General features: G+C 47.9%; 1 protein-coding gene across 2 annotated transcripts in view; it reads left to right on the top strand.

Annotated features, from left to right (window-relative positions):
• ME3 (malic enzyme 3) overlaps nucleotides 1-20,377 on the top strand; it is a 275,823-nt gene that overhangs the window by 229,914 nt on the left and 25,532 nt on the right. For both annotated transcript variants that reach the window (XM_024763609.1, XM_024763608.1), the window contains one exon: nucleotides 1,012-1,115. In XM_024763609.1, coding sequence (XP_024619377.1) covers nucleotides 1,012-1,115 — 104 coding nt within the window. The remainder of the gene's footprint in view (nucleotides 1-1,011; nucleotides 1,116-20,377) is intronic.

Below are 20,377 nucleotides of genomic sequence, written 5' to 3' on the forward strand. Positions count from 1 at the left end.
CTCCTTCTCTGTGCTGCCAGGTGCCATGCTTTGTGCCGAAGAAATGTCTCTAATCTGTAATAGAGTTTACTTACTCATCAGCCACCTGCATTAGGCCGTGAGCACCTTAGAGGCAGTGACCATCCCTTACCTACAAATTCCCCGACAGGCCTGACGGCAGCAGGTGTAGAGGGTCAGTAAATGTGTCGTGCACGAATGAGCCCGCTGATTTCTGCATAGGGGTGTGTGTGAGGGGTACAGAGAGGCGGGAGTGGTCATCAGACCAGGGCAGACAGAGAGGATGACCAAACAGCGTGTGAAAGCTGTGACAGAAGAGCTGCAGGAGGTGAAATGGAGGGGTCACCTAACGCAGGCCAGCATTAAGGTGGGCCTCTCTCTTGAATGGAAAGTTCTGGTTGTATTAGTCTATCCTTGTATCCCCAGGGACTAACACAATGCCAGCCATGTGGTAGGTATTCAGTAAGCTTTCACAGAAGGAAGGGAGGGAGGGAGGGAATGTTTTCTAATTTAAGTCCAGGTCAGTGACTTTGGACAAGACCCAATACCTCAATCCAGATGTCGCCTGGGGTGATTCTCAGCACAGGCCATTTTATCCCCCAGGGAGACATTTGGCAAAGTCTACAGATCTCTTTTACTGTCACAACTGGGGGTGCTACTGACTTCAAGTGGGAAGAACCCAGAGACACTGCTAAGTATTCTGTCAATACAATATACGGGTCAAAGAACTGTCCAGGCCAAAATGTCCATAGTACCACTGTTGAGAAACCCTGAAATGAACCCAGAGCTGCAGCCAGAGGTTGGAAGACTGTATCAGAGAGTTTTGCTTGTTCAAAGCATCCTTGATTCCTAAAGTGTGGACCCCTGGGGGTCTACCCTCCATCAGTGGCTTGGCTTCCAGACCCTTCCAGAGACAGCACCTGGGGAGTGGGGAGCAGCCTCCTCCCTCCCCCCCTCCCCCCCTCCTTCCCGCTAACCCAGGACACTTAATGGGACGGATGCTGTCTGTTGCAGGAGCTGCTCAGGGACCCTCTGTACATTGGCCTGAAGCACCGGCGTGTGCGTGGGCAGGAGTACGACGACCTTCTGGACGAGTTCATGCAGGCCGTGACGGACAAGTAAGTGGGTCAGCCTGTCCCTTGTGAAAGAGGACTGTTAAGAGATAGCATGACTAAGTCAACATGGGTTTTGGCAGAGATGCATGCTTTTCCGGGTGGTCCAAAAATTCCAACTTGACGCCGTATACGCGGAAATCTCAAAGCCAAATGGGCTCGTTCTCTGGGAGAGTCTTTGGGAGCAGAGAAGGGAGGGGAGGGGATGATGGCTAGTTAAGTATCTGCTGTCCCAGGAGGAAAACCCCCTGGGCCGAGTTCTTCTGGGTTCCTGGCAGGAATAGGGATGCTGTTAGCAGCGGGGGAGAGAAGTGTGCCCTTCTGACGGAATGGCTTGGAAGGCAGCTGGCCACCTTAGTTGTCATTTTCCAGCTCCAAGGACCAGGCAGCATCAATGGGCCACCACCGCAGGCCACACGGGCTGGGCCTGCGAGATTTATGAGGTGTCGTCTCTGCACGGGGGTGCACCACACTGACAGCTCCTGCCGCCCTGGCCTGCCCCATCTGTTTGCCATCATTGCCCCCCGCTTCCCCCGCTGAGGCTGGGGTGACATGCTGGCTGTTCTCAAAACAGCCCCCCGCTCTCCCACGCTGCGTCTGACAGGGAAGTCAGTCAAAACTGTCTCAGCAGCTCAGCAGGCCTCTGCAGACCCAGCAGGTCCCCTTCTCGCTTGAAAACCTCCAGCCTTTCTTGCTGTTCCAAGAGTGCCCAGGTAGGCAGAGCTGGTCTGGACGTCCTTGGCAAAGTACTTCCTTGTCTGAGTTCAGCCACTTGAACCAGAGCGGTGGGCCGGACAGAGAGCTGCTGTGGCCTCTGCGGCCCAGGAAGCCTCATCTGGGTGGGCTTTGGGGGTGGGCAAACCAGCCCCACACTTCCAGGCCATTGACCTTGGGCAGGTTACTAAACTTTAAAGTCTCCTTACCTGGATTCCTTATCTGGGGATAAGAGGAAAGCATTCGATCGTTGTTGTGTTTTTTGTTTTCGTTTGTTAGGATGAGGGAAAGTAACACTGAAGTTATACGGGATGGGGATGGTCCTAGAGGAAGGATGAAATTGGTAATGGAGTGTGGGGTGTGGAGGTAGGCATGCTTGTAAGCAAGTGGCCAAGAGTCCGGTGCACACCTGGGGGCTTCGTCTTAGGTGGGAGCACGGAGCCCGTCCACACAGAGGGAAGGCCGCGCTCTAGGCGCAGATGCCGGCGGGTGGGTAGATGTTGAGGGGGTGTGCGTGAGAACCCCCTTGGAGGACAGGGTCATCTGCTGAGGGCGAGGATGGGGACAGAGGTTGTGGAGGTTTAAGGTGCAAGAGGTAAGAGCTGGCACGTCCAAACTAGGGAACTAGAGGCTGGTTGCTGGCCTCCTGGAGGTTACTGATCGTGAATTTAACTTAGGTCAGTTAAACCTTTTCTGTGATTTTCTCTAGCCAGTTTCCACTGTCTGGATGCAGGGCAGGAAGAGACAGAGAGTAGGATTTAATCAGGGTTGGGATTTTGCCAGGCAAGAGAGAAAAAGAGAGAGAAAGGAGTTGAGAGTGTATTCAAGGGGATGATTATAATGAGGCCTAGGCCGGGTGAGAAGGGACAGCTAAGGCCCTGCTGGAGAGGAGGGGTGAGGAACAATGGTGTGAGCAATGGACAGTAGGTCCTGGTGAGGCCTGAGAATTACTGAGTTGGGTACCAGAGAGAATAAGCTGGAAAGAAAAGAGGTAATCAGAAAGTCAGGGGTTGGAAGCTGAGACTGTGAAGGAAGGGCTGCTGTTGAGACGTGACCACCAAAACAGCCAATTCGAGGGTCGGCTACGTGAACAGAGGCGTATCATCTAGAACACGAGAGGTGACTGTCCTGCTTAATTCTCCCCCTTTTAGATCATCCTGAATATGACATTCAGTTCCAGACAAGATACTTCGAGGCTGGTAAATTACCTAAAGTGCCTTTGGAGAACCATAGCCACGGCAGTGACAGGAGCCAGAGGCTCAGCCTAGTGGGGAGAAGACATAGGGACTGCTCTGTGGGTACCGGGGGTGCGGTCCTCCCTCCAGAAGTCTGAAAGCTGTTCTTCCAGAGGAGGGACTGGACTTGTTTCTGTATACCCAGCCGGAGAAGAACCCATTGATGGAATGCTAAAGAAGGAGGCTTTCCGCTCAAAGTAAATCCAAGCTATCCCACAGTGCAGCGGACTCTGTGTTGAGTTCAAGTTCAGGTTGAGTGGCTTCTGGGGGAAGCCACTGTCACAGGAGAAAACGTAAGCATCCGTTGTCCTTTAAGATGCCTCCTGGCCCCAGTGTTCTCTTCAGACCTCTTAAGATCCCTGCGTGGCTGGCAGGATAGGTTTTATTATTCCCATTTTGTAGAAGAGGAATCTGAGGCTCTGAGAAACCAAGGAACCTGTCCCAGGTCCCACAGCTTCCGACAGGACTGCAAATTGACCCTGAGTCTGCTGACTCCAAGGCCAGACTGCTTTCTACAATTACCTGTGGCTGACAAGAGAAGGGAATGAATTTGGCTTCGAGAGCTGGTTTTTTCCTTCCTGTTTCCAGGGCTCGTTGCATATCTAGTGAGTCAGTAGTCATTCCGTGATTCCCCACAGAGAAGCCGTGCTATTCGTGTGAGAAGGTTAAATAAACTAGGATGTAAGAGGCTCTTCAAATCATCATTAAAATCAGTTCACAGACACACTCACAGAGTGTGCGTCAGCCAAGAGGAATGTGTCCTTAGGTGGAAAAGACAGGGGTTGACACTTGGTTGTTTTAACTTTCTAATAAGCTAAAGCAGATGTTTCTGTGGATACTGTAGTTGGGGAGTGAGCCAGTGTCCCAGGATCTCTTGGGAATATAGTAGCCCCGTGATGGAATGCCCGGCCGGGGCAGCGCTGGGTGAGTCAGGGTTTCCACTTATATTTTTCATTTCTATTACTTACAGAAGAATGGATGGGAATGGTTCATTTTAAGTTTGTACCTGGAGCCCCAGCTCTGTCTGATGCTTGGCCTGGGCTGGACAGAAGTTTGACCTCAGCAAACTTTAGGCAGGCCATGAGAGGAAGCCACCTCCTTTCTCTAGTTCACCAAACCCTAAATATAGAGATTGCTAAGCTCCTGAGATAAGAGTGATAAACAAGAAGGGAGATAATAGTTTTTTTTAAAACCTGACTTTTAAAAAAAGCATCTGCATTTTAGCTCCAGGAAAATTTCTTTTTGAGTCTCTCCATCTTTCTCTCTGATTTTCTCTCTCTCTCTCACACACACACACACGCGCACACACACACACACACACGCACACACACGCACCATCCTACACCAGATTCCTGAGGTTTATGCCATAGTGGAACCGGCATAGTACAATTTCATCACATTCTGGTGGTTAAGGCAAATCAGAGGTGCATACCAGATTCCAAGAGAGACGATAACACAAGGGTCGAAACACCAGGAGGCATGGTTCATTGGGGAGCCACCAAGGTAACAGACTACCACACACCATCCAGCCTGGGAGGGGTAAGGAATGGGGCAGCCAGCATTACAGGAGGATGCGCTCTGAAAATGCAAGAAGGGCGGAGAAAACCATAGCATCATTACACATGGAAACAGGGAGATGCATCAAATACAATTGATAGTCAGTTATTGAGTATCTGCTGGTATATATGACGCTGTGTCAAATGTAGGCGGAAATCCACGGAGAAATAAACAGTACAGCTCTCAAGGAGCTGTTCATTCAGAGACATTTTTTATCTACCTACTGGAGTTCAGACCCGACCTCTAAGCTTTCTTGGCCTCGGAGTCTCTTTAAGAAGAATTCTAGGGAGAAAACATAAAGTTGGGAGTTACCAGTTCATAGATGGTAGGTAAGGTCAAGGGCATGGTGGGGTTCACCTAGGGAAAGGGAGTAGAGGAAGAAGAGAGAATGGCTCACCACCGTTTTCGGAACCGTGCCCCGTGAATAACTGCAACTTAAAATGCTCAACAAAATTGAGGATTAGACTAGGATGTTGTTGGTAGAAATGGCAAGGAGGGTAAAAGGTTTCGTTCCTCGTACCGGCTCTGATTGCTAGGATCCTAAGGCCTCTCTAGGTGCAGCAGGAAACGATGATTGATGAGCAATGTCTGCCCTGCAGGGGAGTGAAGCGTGGCAGCATATGTGCCATGCTTCAGCCATCCTGGATCTGTGAAGAGCCTATGGCCTAAGCATCTGCGACTTCATGAGCCCTCACCCTCACCGGTCCTTCTGCAACTCCTGCAGTCAGCAGAAACTCAGAGGCTGAAGATTTCTCATAGCTAGGTGTTCAGGGTATTTCAAGAGCTACACCAAGCCTGTCTGTTGGGTCCACATGAAACTGCATCTCCTTCTTCTGAGTTACAGAAACATGCAGGAATATGCTCCCATGGGTACACTCCACCCTCAGGCCCAGCCCAGTCCACTCTGGAACAAAGCAGTGGATCAAATAAACATAAGCATATGAATACTGACCTGTGGTTCCCAAGCATGGCTTGGTATTGGACTCATCCAGGGAGTTATCAAGAATATAGACTCCAGCCTCCTATGCCATAGTAGGCCTGGGCTGAGACCTGGGCATCTCTGTTTTTGAAGCTTTCTTGATGCTCCTGTTAGAGCCACACAAAGGTTGAGATCTAAAAAGCTCAGATGGACTACATTCCCAGTAGAGGCATGTTTTGAGCAGCCCCAGCTCCCCCTACTTTCAGAGTCAGACTGGAGCCTGAGGCAAGGGTTAAGGACCAATACACGTCACATACAATTGATAGTCAGTATTGAGAGGCTTTCCACACATCTGCCCACCAGGGATCTGCATGAAGAAAGGCCCAGCACCTTCTCTGGGCTCACCCTCCCAGGCAGTCTATCTTGACAACACACCTGCAGCTCTAACAGTTTCCTTCTGGTCTGAAAACCCGCCAGGCCAGGCTGTGCCTGCTGCTTCTGCTGGTATCCCCTTCGCCCTGGAGGAACTTGAGCTGCTTTCAGGCCTGACATGATTGCATTTCCACATATGGGGAAGGCACACACACACACATCTGGGCACCCCTTCCCAGAAGACTCGTCACGGGGAGGAATCAGGCCCGCCTTTCCCCACCAACTAGGTGCGAGCTCAAGCCTGATCCCCCGGCCTCAAGCCTTGACTCTGTGAGGGCTGATGAGCGTGGAAGAGGGAGATGGCAAATGCATTGGTAAGGTAAAGGCAGTCATGACTGCCTCGTTCAGGGGGTTTCTTACAAAATGCTTCCCATGGAAATACAGAAAGTCACATCACCCTCCCAACATGGAATTTGACTTTTCAAACTCGTTCCATGAGGGAATATATTTTTCTGGCAAAGAGACAGGAGCAGCAAGTACCGCATCGAGTGCTCCTGGGAACTGAGCTTTATTTCACCACTGAGGTGAGAAAACTCATTCTGGAAGCTCCAAGAAAGCTAAGAGCAGCACAAACAAACAATGTATCTAGTCATGCTTTTCCAGGGCTTTTGAGTAAGGACTACATGCCCAGCACTCTACTAAGCCCTGTAATGAGATTCAAAAGAAATAAGACATATGCCCTGTGTCCTCATGAATCTTACAGACCTTCCCAAAAGACAGCATTTTGAACAGGAACTGATTAGAGAAGTGTTAAGTACTCAACTGTTTGGTGTTGACTTTCAGTTCAGTGGAAATTCAGAGAAAGAAGCAATCAGGGATCACTGGGAAGAGATGGAAAGTAAACAGATTCAGGGCCAAATGTGATTAAGCAACAGGAGAAAGCACATTCCACATGGAGGATACATCATGAGAAAAGCAAGGACACAGCAAAGGCAAGGACAAGGCAAGGAGTACTCAGAAGACTCTGGAAGACTGGTCCCACTAGAGGTGAATGTTTACTGGTTCCAAAAAAGGTTAAGTAGCAATAGAGCAGGCTATGTGATGGGCCTCAAAACCCAGGCAGAAGGTTGCAATTATTAGAGCTCAGAAGTGGAAAGGGCTTCAGTTATCTAATCCAGTGCTTTTAAACCAAGTTTCCCCGAACCCCAGGCATTCACAGAGGTGCATCAGGAGTGCTAGAAATGAATATTTTCCACCAACCATACAAGATTGAAACCACTTGAAGGAAAACATCATTATTTTTAATCGCTTTCTGTGTCAGGGTTCTGCTCAAGATTTCATTCATTAAAAAATTCTTCTACTAAAAATATTTGAAAACTATCAATCCACACAAAACCTTATTTGGGACTTCATTGATTCAGAGAACAATAGGGAGCCATGGTAGGTTCTTGAACAACAAAGTATTGAAATTGACAGGACATGGGAGAAGATTAGAACAGCAACCATAGCAATGCCCCAACTCAAATTCTGCCCTCTGCAGAGAGGTCTGCCCTGACCAGCCTGGCCTGAAACTCTTTTGCTATTTGTAGTCGTAGCATAACTTATTGGCTGTATAATTCATTTGCTACTTAATCATGCACTGCATCACGGCATCTTTTCTATAATGGTCTAGAGCTTTTCTTTAAAGTTTTTTGGTCTTTTAACTTTTCATCGTCAGAGCAGAGACTGGGCAAAGATGTGTCTGGACTATTGTAGAGAGGTTCAAGTATCAGCCTGGCCCAGACTAGATGGACTTTGAAGAACATTCCTTCCTCAGGTCCTGTAACTCTGTAATATCTCTACCAGACTGGCAGTTCCTGGGGGGCAGGGAGCATGATTTTACTCACGGTGGACCCACCGTAAATAGTAAGGGTGGGAGTTGGACGGTTGGTTGGTTGGTTGGGTTGGTTGGCTGAGGGATTGAAAGCCTTCACCAGGCTAGCTATCAGTTAGAATGGACTGAAGGTTATGAATTTGATGGCATCTGAGGAAGCTCAGAGGAAGGAATGTTGGGACCCATTCTAGCTTGTCTGGCCTCTGAAAAAACAGATCAGTTTCCCAGTCTCAGCCTGCCGTGGCTAACTGTTGACAGTCCAGCTCCTACGTGTTCCCATCAGAATAGGAGCCAGATGTTGCAAAATGACAGTCTCTCGTGCCTGTGAAGACTCTATCTTGGGTCACAGAAAGGGCTGCAAGGCTGTAGAAAAACACAAACCAGCACCCAACTCTCTAGGACCTATTTGTTTCCATCGTGACCGAGCGGACTGAATAATTGGGAGGCCAAAATGTGATGGAGGAAGTTCACTAACTGGGGGGATGGATTCAGTGATGCCAGCTGTCTGTTCCCACTTCATTTTTCCCCAAGAGGCAGATTGCATCACCGGGTATCCGAGCAGGAACAAAATCATGCCCAGACCTGAAAGTTTCATACTACAGCAGAGGAGAGGGAGGGATAGAAGGGTTTTTCCCCCTGATTTTTCTCAATGGATTAATAATAATAACAACTCTTTTTTACTTAATTGCCTGCTATGCACAGACTCTAATATAAGCGCTTCATACAGCATTAATTCACTTAATTCTCACAGCAACCCTCTGGGGTGGGTACTATTATTAGCTTCATTTTAAGGGATGAGGAAACTGAAGCTTATAAGGTGTAAGTAACCCCCCAAAGAACGAGAACCCTATTAAGACCCCACCCACTAACAACAGTTGTTAAAAGCACAATATCTAGAGCTACACTGCCTGAGTTTGAACCTCTCACCTGCCACTTTTTTTTTTTTTAACATCTTTATTGGGGTATAATTGCTTTACAATGGTGTGTTAGTTTCTGCTTTACAACAAAGTGAATCAGTTATACATATACATATGTTCCCATATCTTTTCCCTCTTGCGTCTCCCTCCCTCCCACCCTCCCTATCCCACCCCTCCAGGTGGTCACAAAGCCCCAAGCCGATATCCCTGTGCCATGTGGCTGCTTCCCACTAGCTATCTACCTTACGTTTGGTAGTGTATATATGTCCATGCCTCTCTCTCGCTTTGTCACAGCTCACCCTTCCCCCTCCCCATATCCTCAAGTCTGTTCTCCAGTATCACCCACCACTTATTAACAAGCTATTTAATTTTCTGTGCCTCGGTGTCCTCATTTCCAAGATGCATTTTTAATATTTAACTTGTAGAACGCTTCTGCTGAATAAATGAGACAATCCATGTAAGATGCTTACCATTATACCTGAGTGATAGTAAACATGAATGTTTGCTATTATTAATAATAATAATAACTTAGGCAGTTTCCAAAGCCACTGTCGTTTAAGCAGTGCTTTAGTACTGCCTCCATTCATGCAGTCAGTTAAATTAGCCATTAATATATTCATCTTTTCCTTCCCTAGTCCCCCACTCATCCATCCCTGCCATTCCAATAATAGCGTCCTTCTCTTACTCAATTCTTCTTCCCTGGTGCTAATCTGAAGAAATAAAAAGAACTGTTCTGGAAGCACTGGGTGTGATCCATCTCCATGTTCAGATCCCGGGTTTGTACAATTAGTAAATGTTTGGTCCTTGCCCTCTACACCTATTCAGTTAAATTCTGCCCACCACCACCCTCGCCCAAGTGGAGAGGCATTGTGTGTATCCATGTATACATGCGGGGGTGAGATCTCATACTTTCTGTAGTTGTTTCAGATGAGCGTTATTTGGGCCTTACAGACCCGCCGTTCTGAGAGCTAAGAAGCTCATTTCCCAAGTGAAGAAATGAGTATAAAAGTGTCCCCTACCAGTGACATGGCTGGAGAACCTGGCAGAGGGAAAACTAAAACTCTATAGGGTCACTCCCACAACCCATGCCATGTGGAATTCCTTGAAGGGAAAAGCAATTCCCCAATGAAAATAAACTCATGGTTCACAGTAACCCACAGAGAAACAGTCCACAATGTGGGAAAATCAGAAACTAATAGAAGAATTAGAACCCCAAGGAAAAGGAATATTCTGAGAGAGACTATAAAGTGGTTATACTTAGATGTATTAAAGAGCTATTGTTTATAAGAATGAAGGAATAAGGAAAGTACCTAACACTTTAAAAAAAAAAAGTAGCAGGCAGACTTGAAAAAGAAACAGATAAAACTTCTGAAAATGAGAAACAGAGTCATGGACATTCAGCAGAGTATACTAATGTTAGCTCAAGATACCGTCAGAAAACCCAAATCCTTAAAAATCACTGCCTGCAGGCATTTCAGAGACCCTCCAGTCCTACTGTTGATGATCCAGAAAGAACTGGGACACCAGGTGTTTTAATCAGGAAAGATTTCTCTGAGCTGCTTGTGAAAAAGAGCATTTCTCTCAAGGGAAAGAAAGGATGGATAAGACCGCAGCCCCCAAATCCAAGCCGCATCATTCCACGCCAGAGAGGATGTAGCAATTCCAGGCAACCCCATGGTACATTTACTCTCATTTTCTCTTTGCCTCTCTTTCTCTGTCTCACTCATTCATTCACACATATTATGCAGTCTCTTCTTATTCTACTGCATTCATTTTATTAGGCTCAAGCACATTGTTTTTTAATGTGCTTGAGCCTATTAAAATGGAGAAAAAATCCTAAAAGCGAACGACTCTGTCAAGATAAGTTATGTAAAGAAAAAATGTCTGGATGTATATATACCACGCCGTTAACAGTGATGACAGTTAAGGCATGAGATTGCTGGGATTTTTGCTTTCCAAGCCAGTCATTCCTATAATGTTTGGTTGTTTGTGTGCAGGCATTTCTTTTGTAATTAGGAAAAAAACAATGGATTTTTTAAAATAACGAGTTAGGCAGCAGTTCTTTCCCAGAGACAGCTCCTTGCGTTTTTTTTAAAACCCACTAATGATACAAAGAAGCAAGCAAGCATCCCAGGCTTCACCCTCTGGTGAATTGAGTACTGGTCTAACCTAGGCTCCTACAGACAATAAAGTAATTCACATCCATCAACTCATGTAATACTCACAAAAATCCTATTAAGTAGATACAGTTATCGTCCCATCCCACTGAAATATAAGTTCCAGGGAGAGATCTTTGTCTCTTCTGTTCACTGCTGTATCTCAAGCGCTCAGAACAATGCCTAATGGCAGCATGGATTCTCAATAAACATTTATTGAATGAATGCACACTTTACAGGTGAAACTGAGGCACAGAGAGCTTAGGGATCTTGTCCCAGGTCACACCATTAGCAGTGGTGGAGCCAGGCTTTGAACTCACATGGTCTAACTCCAGAACCCACCTTCTAACTTGGATACTCTCTATTTCTTTTCTTCTACGTGAAAGAAAAGACAGTCCAACATACTCCAGACACCTTTTTTGATGCAGCAGGCAAGGAAGACAAATGGGAGGAAGGTCTTATGGAAACGAGTCTACTTCACATACTCATGTCTCCTCTCTCCAGCTTGTTCTAGGGCAGGGTTAGTGACCCACCAGTCCTCACCATTAGGGAGGCTATGGAGGGACCAGCCATCGACTCCCATTTTCAAAACTCTCTAGCCTTTCTCAGCGAGGGACGCATCCTCTTTTTTATTTTTTTATTTTTATTGACGTGTAATTGACATGTATCATTGTGTAAGTTTAAGGTGTACAACGTGTCGATTTGACACATTAATTTTTTAATAGATCTTTATTGGTGTATAATTGCTTCACAATACCGTGTTAGTTTCTGTTGCACAACAAAGCGAATCAGCCATATTCATACATGTGTCCCCATATCTCCTCCTTCTTGAGCCTCCCTCCCACCCTCCCTCTCCCACCCCTCTAGGTCATCGCAAGCACCGAGACGATCCCCCTGTGCTACGCTGCTACTTCCCACCAGCCAGCTATTTTACATTCGGTAGCATATATATGTCGATGCTACTCTCACTTTGCCCCAGCTTCGCCCTCCCACCCCATGTCATCAAGTCCATTCTCTATGTCTACCTCTTTATTCCTGCCCTGCTACTAGGTTCATCAGTACCACTTTCTTTTTTTTTTTAGATTCCATGTACATGCGTTAGCGTACGGTACACATTAATATAGTGCAGTATGATTACCACCACCGCGTTAGCTAAGCCTTCTATCACATCACTCTTATCATTTCCTTTTTTTGTGGTGGAAAAATGCCCCAGCACCTGAGTCAGTTGGCACTTGGTTCTTCCTTCTTAACTACCTAACAGTGGTCCAGTTGCCCCATCATTCACCAGAGCTGCGCGCCCCCTGCAGGCCTCTCCACAAACTGCAAACCCAACCAGTGTCACTGAGCCCCAGGGGAAAAGCTGAGGCTCATTGGCTCCAAGCTTCTCCTGGTGGTTTTAAACGATACAAACAAAGGAAAAGCCCTAAGCTTATGGCATCCAGACTACAAGGCAAGTTTCAAGATTTTATTTTAATTTTGAAAGAGTGTAACCATTAGCTCTGAATCTTGATCGTAATGTTTCACAGGAGCGTTCAGAGTCCCTCTCGGCAGAGACAGTCACTGCTCAGTATTTTCATATACACTGAATTTTAGGAATGCCTTTTGCAGTTCAACCTGTGTCTTACTTCATTTTCCCACCTGGCCCTCCCTAGGACTGTAACACACATCTTAGAATACCTGAACAAGAAACAACTTGCTCATTGATCCAACTCCATCACTTTATAGGTGGGGAAACTGAGACCCAGAAAGAAAGTTCTTTCCCCGGAGTCAGATAATGATAAAAAGCAGTGGGAAATTAAGGGGAACTTATCCAGTTGTTTGCTCCCATTCGCATAATTCATGAAATCTCTTCCAAGTTTCCATTTAGCCTGTATTTATCATATGCTTTCTCTGGGCCCCAGAGTGTGGCCAAAACAAAAAGACCTAGAGTTCAGTTGAGTTCAGACCTAGAGTTCAACTGTCCTAGAGTTCAGTTCTCCCTTGAGCTTGTAATATGCACACATAAAATAATCAGAAAATAGTTCAAGGCCGCATTCAATTATTCTTTTATCTAGTTATTCTTGTATTCACCCATACTTTAATTCATTCAATGGACAGATATTTATTGAATGTAGCAATAAGTCAGAAATAGACTTTGCTCTCAAGAAGCTTATAATTGACTGGGAAAAATTAAAATATGCTTAAATAATTACTGCTGAGTTTGTGTAGATTTAATGTCTACTTAGTTAATGGCCCCGCCTGCAGCGTCAGTCAAGGCTGATGGGGGAATACAGTGGTCAAAGGCCTGGGGCATTTAGTTGGAGTTCAAAGTCATGGCCTTCTTCCCAGGAAAGAGCTAGCAATTCACTTTTACAAAGAACCTACTCTGTGCTGGGTGCTTTACTTTTAATTATCACAGCAACCCTTAGGGATAAATAAACTGAGGTTCAGAAAGGTTAAGTAACTTGTCCCAAATCACCCAGTTAGAAATGGAAGAGTCTGGGCTCACCCCAAATCCATCTGACTTCAAAATCAGAGGTGCTTTCCTACAGCCTCTGCTGCCTGCTCTCCCAGCCTAGCTGGAAACCCTTCCCTGCTTGCGGCCTCATTTGTGTTGATTCCTCGGGGTAAAGGAAAGGGACTGAGCTATTGTGATACAAAGATACTTTGCAGCAGTGGCCTCTAGAAGAGGACAGTGGGGCTTCCAGGGGACCGGGAGTCACGTGGGCTGTGTGTGACCGGTCACCCCTATCGAAGGACTGTGCTCTGGCAGGCATTCATTCATGCTACCATTTGTTCACCAAGGCTGGTTGAGCTGGGCAAGCACAGGGCCTTGGGCATACGGCAGAAGGTTTGTTTGGGCTTCTAACTTGGGTGTCTGAAGCGGATTTGTCCAGAGCAGGGGGCAGGAGAGGGGGTCAGTTAAAACTCCTTCTTCAGCTGTCATGCCCCACGTGGTAAGTGAGACACCTCCCCTGCCCTCAAGGACCCTGCCAAGTGCCTGTTTTGACCTCGTCTGTCCCCTAACCTGGCTTAGTCTTTCCTTTCTTCCCCTCCCTGACTTTGACTCACTTTGGTCCTGAAAGGCCACAAACACAGACTGCGATTTCCAACCTTATTGTCTTTCACCTGAATGTCAACATTCAAGGTGGACGTTAGCCAGTTGCACGAGAGAGGGACAGCTTAGATGCTTCGGGAGTCCAAGGTACAATTGTGTGGCACACTGTATGGTACAAATGCTACAGCAGTACACCTGAATAGAGAGATCAGAATAGGCCAAACTAATCAGAGAACATTAGTCACCTCATGACAACTAAAACGTACGACCTGTGGGCAGATCAGAGCCGGTGTGAATGCCAATGCCCCAGGTCAGCCAGTGGGTCGGAGGCTAGGAAAAGTGCCCAGGCTTTAAGAGCAGAAGGTTGGGGTGTGAGCTGCTGTGACCTAGAGGAAAAACTCAGTACTGGCCTCTGACCTTTGAGAGGTCGAGAGGTCAGCAAATCAGCCACCATCCTCTTCCCAGCACTAGGATTTCTGGCGCCATTTGCGCGTTTGCCCAGGAAGTCAGACAAATGGGGAAATTGAGGAGGAAATACAAACTGTTCCTGGAGTGTTTTCTGTCTGGCCTGGGATTGCCGTCAGAGCAGTGACTGAGGAACGGCCACATTATTCTGGTACTTTTGCTTAGAAGTTCCTGCTTCCTTTGACTGTCTTTTGACACGATGGGAGTTTTCCCCCATTAGGCCGGAATGGCAGCCACAGGAGCCAGCCAGTCTGGCTGCCACACCCGGCACACCAGGGGAATCTCCCAGTGTGGAACCTGGGAAGGGAAGGGCCTCAGAGGTCCATACACCACGTCCACCGTGGCTGGAATCCTTTCCACAACCTCAATGCCAAGTGAAGTTCTGGGGGCCCTGGAATCACTTCCAGGGACAGCGTCTTCCATCCAGCGTTCGAGATCTCTGCCTTATGTGGCACAGAAATCTCTGTCCTGATTTCCGCCTGTCGGCTCTGCTTTTCTCTTAAGGCCGCATAGATCAGTCTACCCTAATTCCCTGCCCACAGGACGGTCCTTCGTGTCTTTGAAGATAAGCATTATGCCTCATTCCACTGAGATTTCTTTTTCAGGTACAATATTCCCGCTTTCCCCAATCCACGGTTTCCAGTTTCCTCACCTACAGAAGAGTTTCCCTGTCATCCTTGTGAGTCCCTTCCCAAGCACCCCTCCCGCCCCGCACAGAGTGAGTCACTCCCTCTACATATGTGTGGTGTGAAGGCTGCACATCTGTCCCTCCACTAGGCTGTGACGTCCCAGAAGGAGGAACCATGTCTTCTTCACATTCCAACTGGACTTTGGCCCCTGTCTGCTCCCATCTCCCTAGGACCTCGATCCCCCATCATCACTCCTCGCATCTCCCCTCTTACTGGCTTCTCTATCTCATACACACACCTCCCATCAAAGACGCATCCATCCTTCAGTCCCACATCCACCACCAGCTGTCTCCCTACCCTTGTTTCATAGCCAAGCCTCTTCTTTAACCCCCCGCAGAACGGTTCCCTCCCCACGACTCCACCGAAAGTGCTCTGGCAAAGTTCACAAGTGATCTTCTGACCGTCACTTCCCCGCCCCCCGCCAACACTTCCAGATCCCTGTTTCTGTTGACATCTCCGCAGCATCTGACACTGCCCACAGCCTGTCATGCGGCTCCTGTGGCAGCTGCCGCCATCCACCTCGCCGGTCCCCCTGCTGACTTTCCTTCTCTAGACTCTCCTCCTCCGCCCCTTGCTGCTCCCTGGACGCAGGTGTGCGAGAGGTCTGTCCTTGGCCTTGCTCCCTGCTCAGTGCACACGCTCTGCCTGAGACCTTCACAACACCCTGAACTCCCCGTTCCTCTCTGCTGAGCCTCATGTAGCGTCTGCTCTTCGTGAACATGTCCACTTGGACGTGCCAGCACCTCAGACTCAGCACGGGCCAAGCCTGTCTTGCGGAGCGAGTCTATCTGTCCCTCCCTGATCCCAGCCTTGGCGACCAACAGATGCCGCCACCCCCATCCCGGGCTCCTCCTCTTTCAGCTTCCACGTCCTGCACGTGATTAAATCCTGCCCTTAAGAACAATCACCTCCATGGACTCAGTGCCTACGACGTGCCAGGCTTTTTATTTACATTATCTCATTTAATTCTCACAGCAGGACTGCAAGAGAGGTATTATCATCCCGCTGTCTTAACAGCAAAGACTGAAATTTGGATTAAATAACTCGCCTGGGGTCACACGTTTAGTAAGTGATGGCTCCAGACCTGCGCAGCCCCAAAGCTCCCTCCACTGCCCACCCTCTGCCTTCACATCTGTCACCCCGCCCTCCTCTCATTCGTGGTCCCCGTTGCCTTGCCCCAGCACTTCACGGTCTCTCACCGGGGCTCCGTGCCTCCAGCATGTCCTCCCAGCTAGTCCATCCCATCACCCACTCTGCTGCAGAATGGACGTCCTAAAACACAGGCCACTTTCCTTCCCGAAGCCCCTCGGTGGGTCCCCATCGTCCCCCGACTGTGTAGGCTCTTTTACACAGGCATGTAAAGGGGTGGACCCTGAAATCCGCCTAGCCTCAGCTCTCCCCACATCTCCCCTTCTTCACCCCTCTCCCAGCTCTGGTTATTTTCCTGCAGCTCCAGGAAGGCCCCCGCATTCTCATTCCAGATGCATGTGCTGTTCCCTCTGCCTGAGGTGCCCTTCGCCCTCCCCCCCCCCCCCCCCCCTGCACAGTCTGCCCCTGACCCTCTGCCCTCCCTCAGGCCGAGCCTCGGTCTCCTGCTCTGTGGAGCCCTCAGTGCCTCTGCCAGAAGAGCTGATTGCCCCCTTGGAGGCCTCCCACATGCCTGGGACATACCTTCATTATTACCCTTGTCACAGTATGTTGCAACTGCTTTTTTGATTTTCCTGTGTCCCCGTCAGACTTGAAATTCTTGAACTTGCCTTTGTAATCTAGCAGGGAAGACAGTCCCTTGTTCACAGTGGACACTTAGAAATGTTTGCTGAATTGAACATTTATATCATACCTAGGAGAGTTCCTGGCACAAAGGGGAGACCCTGCCCGATACATTTCTTTAATAATTAAAACAGAAATGTCAATAAATAATTGTGATGCAATGTGATGTATCCTAACAGAGATACGCCCAGAGTAGCAAGGCAGCCCAGGAAAGAGAAGAATTACTGTTACCCTGGGTAAGGAAATCGATGGGTCAGGGAAGCCTTCCTAGAAGACATGACATTTCAGCAGGGCCTTACCGTTTAAGTAGGAGTTGGCATGGGTAAAATGAGGCCCTCTGGGCACCCGAGCAAAGACATGGAGCAGTGCAAGGGCCCACAGTGGTTGGGAAGCAGCAAGATATGCCCAGGGCGACGGAAGACATGAGAAGGGGGTGATCATTAAGGTTGGGGCCAAAGTGAACGCCATCTAAGGAGTCTGAACACAACCCCAAAGGCAGTGGGAGCGCTGTAAGGATTTTAAGAAAAGAAATTGCACAGATTTGTGTTTAGAAAGATACAGTGGATGGATTGGGGGAAGGGAAATAAAGCTGGAGGAGGTGAGATCCGTTATTATAGGATCCTGGCCAGAAGTAACAATTGCAGGAATCCCAGGGAGAGATGGCCTCGCCCTGAGTCCACCCAGCCCCTGCAAAGTTCTTTCTGCAGAGAGCTGTGTCTGTCAAATTGTGCTCTATCATATAAACGGAGAGGGTGGGACACAGAAGGGTGAGGTCTCTAGTCAGCTAAGTTTAGAAAATGCTGAGTTAAACAGCCTTCTTAATGCAGGACTTTTCAGAATCTTTCATACACATTGTATATGTTATATGAACATCCAGTTTCCCAAATGGTTTGAGCCATGGAACCTCTTTCTGAGAGCATCTCAAGGGACTAGAGTTTAATGGAATGTGTAAAATAAAAACAAAGACCTAGAGCTTTCGCGATTCTGTCAGCTCTAATTCCTGGAAGGACAAAATAAACAAAAGAAATAGTCTTCCACTGAGTATAACTGATGTCCTCACCATGCACTCTGCTGGGGGGTCTTGTGTGTGTGTGTGTTTTGTTAGGGGCATGGAGTGGGCTGCCATGGAAATGAGTGGTAGGTTTTAGTCATTCTGTTTGGAGGCAGGCTGAGCAAATTCACCTGCTCTTCCCAGGTGCCCTGTGTTTGTTCAGGCCTGAAAGAGGTCAGACCCAAGTGTTTGAAAGAATGGCAGGTCCTGACCTTCAGAACAAAGAAACCAGGTCTACAGCCCATGGAATGTTCTGGTCTCACCACATCTCTCATGCAGCCTTTGGTCAGTTTGCTGGGGGGAAGGGCAGAGCAACCATCTCAGAATCTCTTTACCCTGGGGAGGCTGCATCCCAGGTGGCAGGTACCCGGCTCCGTCGTCACCTTGTCACACACAGCTCCCTAGGGCTCCCAGGCACAGGTCGCCATTTTCAGGCTTCCTCTTGGCCTGAGGGCTGGAGGAAGAAACCTTTTAACATCCACCCATCGGCCTTGTGGCTTTAAGTGAGCCCCTGCCTTAGAATGCCTTCTATGACAGCGCCAAGGCTGTTTCCCATCCGAGTCCCCAGGGTGGAGGAGTCTGGGCAGCTCCGCGTGCGGCCTGGGAAGGCGCCTCTTTCTCCATTACAGGAATTCTCCCCTGAGAAGCAGCAGATATTCCTCAGCCCCTGCCAGGAATTCAGGGAGAAGAGTTCAAAAGTGCAGAAGGGGACAAACAGGAGCCGCCCGGGTGAGGGGCAGCTTCTGGCAGGATGGAATGTCAGCGATGAACTGCCGGCACTGAAGTCAGGAAACGGCCCAGAGCCCTGAGTAGGGGGCCTGAGCGGCGCCCCTCTGGAGGGGCTGCTGCTCCAGCTGTACGACCCGGACAGTGGCTGCCTCCGCCCTGCTCGCTCAGCCGGTCTGCTCTGGGTCAGCTCAAGGAGGACTCGAAAATACTGATGTTCCTGTCATACATTGCTCTTACCAGGAATGGTCAGACCTCCCTACTTTGGACTTACATCTCAGTGAAGCTCCTAGTGTATCTATCCAAACCTACGTTAAGGGGCTCCTGCTTCCCCCGCGAGGCTCTCAGATCAGGAACTAAGACCCAGAGAGAAAGGGGACTCACCCAAGACTCAGAGCTTATATCAGAGACAGAAGGAGAATACGATTTTCCTGTCCCCCAGTTCAGCGTTTTCTTCACCACATGGCACTGTTTTTCTCGTTGGAGGAAGAAACCTAACTTTAACATCTACTTCACTTTATGTTTTACAAAATCATATTGCTGTTAAAACTAAACTAAGTTCTGGCGTCAGACAGAGCTGGATTCAGATTCCAGCTCCACCCCTTTCCAACTGCAGGAGAATAAATAACCCCGGGGGCAAATAACTGAACGTCCTGTAGCTCAGGAGTCCTTCTCTGAAATGGCGCCTACCTATGTCATAAGGTCATGGGAAGATTAGTTGAGATAATTCATGCAAAGAACTCAGCCTGATGCCCAGCACCGTTGATAACCATTAGCTGTTTTTGTTACTGTTATCATTAGTAGAAGTATTTTCATGAATATGTAAGGCAGTTATAATTAACATTTAAATTGGTGTTATGATGAAAGTCCAGCATCCTGTATTTGGATATACATGGATGAATTGGGAAAAGGTTTTTTGTAACCTAAGCTTTTAAAATTTTCATTTTGAAATTTTTTTTTGTTCTTAATTGGCTTTTAATTAGTTTAACAAGTTGGCAGGAAAACTCACACTAAAATTCCACCAACTCCTTCCTGTACCCAGCTCTTCCTAAAACATTTACTGAACAACTACAGTATTGGTTTATCATGGGTGCTCAGTAGATGCTTTTGGATGGATGGATGGACAGGCAGATGGATGGGCAGAGGGAATGGATGGAGGATGGATGGATGGATGGATGATGCAAATAGAGCAATTGAAGTAACCAGCCTTGGTTCAGACTGGATAGTTAGTGGTGTGGTTTCGTGAAAAGCCATAAGTCAGGAGCCAAGGGACCAGGAAAAAGTGGTAAAGGGCCCAAAGGTCTCCCTGGAGATGAAGAAGAGGTATAGTGGAAGGAAGGGAGGTGGAAGGAGAGGCTGTGGTCAGAGACTGAAACGCACAGTGTGAAATTTTAGTAGGAGCGGCTCCTGGTGACGAAAGGTCTGGGGAGCAGCCATGGGGAGGGCATCCAAGGTGGGTAGGGGTCCTGGAGGTCATTAAATACAAGGAGGTCAAGAAATTCTGAGTCTAGGTTATTGGATGGCAGATTCACATAGCCTTTTATCCAATTCCAAGTTAGGATTAAAGTGACTTGAATGAATGAGATTTTACTCTGTATCTCATCAAATTCCTCCCTGGGAAGGTTCTCTTACGTGAAACTGAATTTGCCATGAAAGAATCATAGTGCGCTGAACAAAGGTATTTATTTATAATCCCTGCCTTGTTTTTTAACCTAAGAGTGGTGTTGCTTAAAGGTCAAGTGTGTGTGTGTGTGTGTGTGTATGTGTGTGTAAGAGACAGAGAGTGA

Source organism: Neophocaena asiaeorientalis, unplaced genomic scaffold (assembly GCF_003031525.2).
Source record: "Neophocaena asiaeorientalis asiaeorientalis breed wild unplaced genomic scaffold, Neophocaena_asiaeorientalis_V1.1 scaffold946, whole genome shotgun sequence".
Taxonomy (NCBI): Eukaryota; Metazoa; Chordata; class Mammalia; order Artiodactyla; family Phocoenidae; genus Neophocaena; species Neophocaena asiaeorientalis.